Source organism: Sphaerodactylus townsendi, linkage group LG09 (assembly GCF_021028975.2).
Source record: "Sphaerodactylus townsendi isolate TG3544 linkage group LG09, MPM_Stown_v2.3, whole genome shotgun sequence".
NCBI classification, from domain to species: domain Eukaryota; kingdom Metazoa; phylum Chordata; class Lepidosauria; order Squamata; family Sphaerodactylidae; genus Sphaerodactylus; species Sphaerodactylus townsendi.
The window spans coordinates 62,651,628-62,658,357 of record NC_059433.1 but is presented as its reverse complement, the minus strand read 5'-3'; the positions used below and the strand labels follow the sequence as shown (position 1 = coordinate 62,658,357).

At 44.2% G+C, this 6,730-nt stretch overlaps 1 protein-coding gene across 1 annotated transcript in view; it reads left to right on the top strand.

Moving 5' to 3' along the window:
* The first annotated feature begins 1,148 nt into the window (after window positions 1–1,148).
* The window catches only part of JPH1 (junctophilin 1), a 79,975-nt gene continuing 74,393 nt past the window's right edge, over window positions 1,149–6,730 (top strand). The window contains exons 1-2 of the mRNA XM_048508062.1: window positions 1,149–1,677; window positions 5,399–6,155. Of these exons, the coding sequence (XP_048364019.1) occupies window positions 1,299–1,677; window positions 5,399–6,155 (1,136 nt within the window). The 5' untranslated portion in view covers window positions 1,149–1,298. The remainder of the gene's footprint in view (window positions 1,678–5,398; window positions 6,156–6,730) is intronic.

The following is a 6,730-nucleotide window of genomic DNA, read 5'->3' as shown; positions in this document are numbered from 1 at the left end:
GGGATGACACTATAATGACATATTAATACAATAAAAGATAAAAGTTAAAATCCCAGCAAGCAGCCATGGGAACATTCACAACCTTACAAAAACACTCAACCTCAATTAAAAGCCTGGGTGAAGGGCAATGTTTTGGCCTTCTGGGGTTGGGGGGTGGCCAATGTAGACCTGGAACACAGGAATGGCCTTCAATCTACACATGCAGTAAAATATAGTACAATGTTCAGTATCACTTCAGACTTCAAGAGTGTTTATCTTTTTAAAGGACTTCCCTGCAAGTAATAAAATTATAGGGCTAGGGAGTAAGTCCAGCTGGCCTCCTACAGTGCAAGTTTTCAGCTTGCCTGCTCTGTCTTTTACTACAGATGGAGAAATTGTGTGTGTGTGTGGGGGGGGGGGGGCGTTAAAAAAGGTCAGCTTTTAGACTGGTCCCTCTAACAGCTGACATCATTTAGCTTCTTTCCATGAAATACTTCAATTGCCTTTTGCCATCACTTGTAAGCAACTTATTTAAAAGCTGAATCTACCAAATGAAGTAAAACATGAAGTAAATGAAGTAAAACATGAAGTAAAAAATGAAGTAAAAAATGAAGTCAAACTCCTTCTGCCTCTGACGTAGACTGTGCCACAGGCTGCGGCTGTGGGGTATTTAAACCTAGAAGAGTGGGTCAGGTGTAAAGCAACACAGGTGAGGGAACGCCACCTTCTTATTACAATTGGTCCACAGCTGTGTCTGAACAAACCTTGCAAAGCAACTTTGCAACTCAACCCACAACTTTCCTGCGGTGTGTGCTGGTGGGCACGAATTTACATTTCAGCTCAGCATAAGCATGCTTGACTGCTGCTCACACGCAACACAGCTCGGGCAAAAACCCTCGAGGCTAAACCCTGGTACCTTCGCACAAAGCGAGGCGGCCCCACATCCTCCCCAGGGCGAGCGAGCGAGGGCAGCCATTGGCGCCCGCGCGCCTCTCTTTTGGGACTTCCTGAAACAACGAGGCTCACACGCCCCCGGCGGCACCTGCCCCGTCGGACTGCCCCTCACCCCTGCTCTCCATTTCCTTTCCTTTCCCCGGGGCGCGAGCCGGCCTGCAGCCGATGTTGGGTGTGGAAGGAGGGGGCAGCGGGGTGGAGCGGCACGGCGCTGGGGGCGGGCACCGGCGCCGAGCCCAGGAGCGCTGCCCGGGTGGGCGCTTTGGCATTTGTCTCGGGCGCTTTGGCGGGCAGCGCATAGCAGCGCCCCGAGCCGGAGTCGCCGAGGAGCCGAGCAGGGCCCGGGCGCGCCCCTCTCCCCCTGAATGACGGGCGGCAGGTTCGACTTCGACGATGGCGGCACCTACTGCGGCGGCTGGGAGGACGGCAAAGCCCACGGGCACGGCATCTGCACGGGGCCCAAGGGGCAGGGCGAGTACGCGGGCTCGTGGGCGCACGGCTTCGAGGTGGTGGGTTCCTACACCTGGCCCAGCGGCAACACCTACCACGGCTACTGGGCGCAGGGCAAGCGCCACGGGCTGGGCGTGGAGACGAAGGGCAAATGGATCTACCGCGGCGAGTGGTCGCACGGCTTCAAGGGCCGCTACGGCGTGCGCCAGAGCCTCACCAACCCTGCCCGCTACGAGGGCACCTGGAGCAACGGGCTGCAGGACGGCTACGGCGTGGAGACCTATGGGGACGGAGGTGAGCGAGGAGCGGGGAAGAGCCCAGGAGTGGCCGCTGGGGGGCGCCGGGGGTTGGCGCACAAGTGGGCGTGCAGAATTTAGTACGCTTCCACACGTGCGGGTGCAAATATGGGGAAAGAGTACCGAGGCGCTTCGGTTTCAGTTCGTTCGTGTTTTCCTGGCGAATCTGTTCGCTCTTGACGCGCTCAGACAGACGCATCCGGTTTGTGAAATACAGAGAGGACTACTATCTGTGGCTGCTGAGCCTTTGAACATTTGGGACCTCCCTTATTATTAAATACCACGTTCCTTTCTGCAGTGCCCAGATCGATGTACAACACTACAGTTATTCTTTTTATCTTCCTGAATGTTGCTCAAGGGGGCAGCTTTCTTCCTTCTCCATAATTATGCAGCAATCCATGAAAAGTGTGGGGGCGACAGCTATCTGTAACTTCAAGCGGAAGGCTGGTGCTGCTGGTACTCTAGCTGTTACACTCCTGCTTCTCGATTTGAAACAGAAGGTGATGGAGTTGATGGGCAGCTTTAACACATTTTGCTGATTTTTCTGCCCAGGCATTCTATGGCACGTTCATCTGATCTTTTTCTCCTCGGTGTGTACTCAGGAAAGTTGTGGCTACTGATTAATTCCCTAAACTGAATTAGAATCCTCACTTTTCCTGCAAGCGAGTTTCAACATGGTGGGGAAAAGGCCATCCGGTTACCAACCTGGTCATGTCACAGTGTGATTAAAAGCATTAGCAAAGGGGATGTAATCTGCATTAAGCCATATTGAGTAATGCACTCTTGGTCCCTCCCTCTTATCTGCTTGGGCACACTACATCAAGGGGGTTGTGCTAGCTGCTAAAGTGTCTTTTGAAAACACCCTGAACTAGCTTTCAGTTTATTCCAAAAGGCAATGAGTTTAATTTTTTTTTCAAAATTAACTGTTTTGATCCTGCATTTTTAGGACTGTGGCGATTTTTGACCAGCTGATACACCTACTTACAAGTTTTGTATTTCTGGAACTAAATAGGATTATTGAAATTCTACTGTCTCTGTTGGTAAATTAATAGAAAAATGATTTGGTTATAGTGTCAACACCCATGTTTACAGGCAGAGTATTTTGGAAATCTCACTGACTTTACTGTAACTTGCAAAAACATATAGAAGAACAAACTATCTGAAGTTGCAATCTTTGCCTTTGATTAAGGATAATTGAACCACCCAACAGCTGACAATGTAAGGTAGTTAATTCACTGAATACCAAGGATGTCAACTATTTGTACCGCAAGGATATTAGAATAGTTCACTTTGTGTTATGTGTGTGGCAGAAATAATGTTATCCTAACAACTATTGTATATTCTGTCCAGTTCTTATCACATGTGAACAGCCTGTCTTGGGTCATATGAGTTCAGAAATCTGAATAATTTTTACCTTCTCTTACATTTTGCTAAAAAAATCCTGAGTTTTTCAGAATCACACACGTGGTCATAATTGTAAAAGTATTGAGTCCATTTTTTGGAATAACTACTTGAAATTTTTCACTATGAACCAAACATATACTTGGCTTTGGTTTCTAAAACTGCAGATAAATGTACTAGGCAGGAATCTTTGAGCTTCTTCTAGCATCAAAGTTGGCACAAGGGGGATCAGAGAGAAGTTCATTCAGGTCACTTAGGAGTACATGTTGTCCAGTTGAACAGTTTCATTGACATACTGTACCTGTGTCATTTTGAACACTGCACCAAAAAAGGCCCCAATATATGATCATTTACTCTGCAGAAACTTCTTTAAAACTATGGAGTTGAATTCAGGATAAATGTGTAATTGGTTCAATGATTTTAAAATATGTCCAATAGCAAATACAGTCCCACCAGCTCATTTTGCCATGGGACAGCCTGCCTGTACGTATTTGAAGTATAGGCAGCTAAAGATGTGTGACTGCAATTCACTTTGACACTTAACTCTGCACATTAATCTGTGCTGTGATATGATCAGCATTATTCTGAATGTTTTAAGTGGCAGTCTCCATCTCTAATCCCATACCTATCATATAGAAAGTACTTTCAGTCAAATAGAAAGTACTTTCATTTCAGCAAAATTCATTTCTGTGACATTAGTTTGAGGTGGGTAGCCATGTTGGTCTGAAGCAGCAAAGAAAAGTTTGAGTCCAGTGGCACCTTTAAGACAAATAAAGTTTTATTCTTGGTATAAGCTTTCTGAAGACTGCGCATGAAAGCTTATACCAATAATAAAACTTGGTTGGTCTTAAAGGTGCCACTGGACTCAAACTTTTTTCTGCTACTTCTAGGCAACTTTGTTTAGGATTGCAACTGGATAGTCCCAATCCTCTACACATTTACTTGAAAGTTAATCCCACGGATCGTTTTGGTCTTATTTCCAAGTGTGCATAGGACTAACTTTCAAGCGAACATAGAGAAGATCAGAATGTCTAACCTGAAATCTATCTTGATTTCAGCATACCTCACAGGAAAATCTGTTGAACTGGTAAGTATTTCTGTGTTTGGAAATGATAAACTGGGCACCTTTTTGGTGCCAGTTTTTTAAACAGAAAACTGAAGTGGATTTTCCTACATACAAATGTAGACCAAGGCATAGGTAAAGATAACTGTGTAGCCAAACAAATGCTTAATTGATCCTTCAGCACTTTCACATTATGGATGTTAATTCCAATCCAGCAGAAGTTAGTCATGACTGTCCCACTGAAACCAAGGAACAAGTTTCTAGCTTGTCCCACTGAAAACAGTGGATGACTGAAGAACCTTGTCCTAGAAGGTGATGTCTTTTTTTAAACAAATTGATCGGTAGCATCAGATTTAGAAGTGATAAGAATATGCCATCATAACTGTCAAATGGGAACCACAACAACTGGGTTTTCAGGGCTAGAGATAAGCAAAAGTGATTTACCATTGTCTTCCTCCACATTGCAACCCCAGTCTTTCTCAGTGGTCTCCCATTCAACTACTGACTGTGGCAGACCCTGTTTAGCTCCCAGTCCTTCTCAGCTTGGGTAAAACTGAACTATTTGTTCAAATCCCAGGTCAACCTCAAAGCTCTCTTTCTGACCAACGCATATAAGACATCTTAAGAGCCACTAATTTTGCAAAGGACTTCTGATTTATTTAGTATTGAAGCTGTATTTTGACATTTTCATTGACCAGAATCCAAATAGATATGCTAGGATTGCCAATGGCTAGCTAACAAGTGGAACCAAAGGTTTTGTGGCATCCCTAGACAGGCACAGGAATGCTAATAAGTTTGCTTACAATGTAAATTTTACCCTATTCTATTTCCTATCCATTCAACTATGCCTTGTTTCCAGCTTCTCAGTTCAGTGAACGATAAATGAAGCCATCCCAAGACTCAGTTTGCATACTGTGTCAGAATTTAGGCTTAGTTTGTTCCATACTTACCAAAATGGATTGACCAAGTTCATATAGTAATGCAGTGGATTTCCTAACTTTGATCAGTTATATAGCAAATTGGTTTTATTGAAACATGTAAGAGTAGTTTCAGTAATGTTAGTATTCTTCATGTAGGCTATTTTCAGTTTACTCATGTCTACCTAAAGAATTATCAGGTGGGGGTAGCAATTTCAGACTCCATACATATTTTAGTGAAAAAATTGAAGCTGAATATTCAGCACTGTTGACTTGATCTTAAGTGTAAAAACATTATGTGTTTATTAGGTTCTTTTGTTTTATATTTCCTTTAAAAGGTACTTACCAGGGACAGTGGACAGGAGGGATGAGACACGGTTACGGTATGCGACAGAGTGTTCCTTACGGCATGGCAACTGTGATCCGGTCACCCCTCCGGACATCTCTGGCTTCTCTCCGTAGTGAGCAGAGCAATGGCACTGTTTTACATGATATTACCTCGGACAGTCCAGCTGGTACAAGAGGAGGGTTTGTCTTGAATTTTCACAGCGATACCGAAAGTATGGGTGGTAAGAAAAAAGGAGGTTTGTTCAGAAGAGGATCCCTTCTTGGTAGTATAAAACTTAGAAAATCAGAATCAAAATCGTCCATTTCTAGCAAACGTAGCTCTGTCAGGAGTGATGCTGCTATGAGCAGAATTAGTTCTAGTGATGCCAATTCTACCATTAGTTTTGGAGATGGGGACTGTGATTACTGCCCAGTGGAAGACCATGTTGATGCTACCACAACTGAAACATACATGGGAGAGTGGAAGAATGACAAACGTAATGGCTTTGGTATTAGTGAGCGCTCGAATGGTATGAAGTATGAAGGCGAGTGGCTAAATAATAAGAGACATGGATATGGATGTACCTTGTTCCCAGATGGCACCAAGGAAGAGGGAAAGTATAAAAACAACATTTTGGTACGTGGAATAAGGAAGCAGCTAATACCAATAAGGAACACAAAAACTAAAGAGAAAGTGGAGCAAGCGATAGAAGGCGCCCAGCGTGCGGCAGCCATGGCAAGAACCAAAGTGGATATTGCAACCTCAAGGTATGTTATCTCTCCCCTCTCAACCACCACTGCCGCTTTACTTTCACAAATCAAAAACCTGTTTTCATCTATGCATTTACATTGGTAAAAATACAGTTATGAAAGCACAAGTTTCCATTTCAGTGGGTGAAATTGTATTGGCATAGTGGACTTTGCACAAGTGACTCTACACAGAATTGGGTTCGATAGTTTTGAGAAGGGTTTTTAGGGATTTTGAATGAACAGCATGGCTAAATTACACTGTGCTGAATTAGAATATATTAATATCCTATTTTTAGTCACCCTGGAGGCATAGATACCCCATTTTAGGAGATTCCTGGAGATTTGGAAACTGTACCTGGGGAAAGCAGGTATTGGAAAGCAAGCTCTGAAGAGATGTGATGCCCTACAGTCCATCATTCAAAGGTGCCATTTCTGCCATGGGATCTGATTTCTGTACCTTGGGATCAACTGTAATGCCAGGATTACTTCACATTTACATTACTTTACATTGGAAGCCCTAGAATCTGGTCATGTGTGCCATCCCCATCTGCTGGGTGCAATCTTGAACTATTTCTGTTCACAGTCCCTAACCC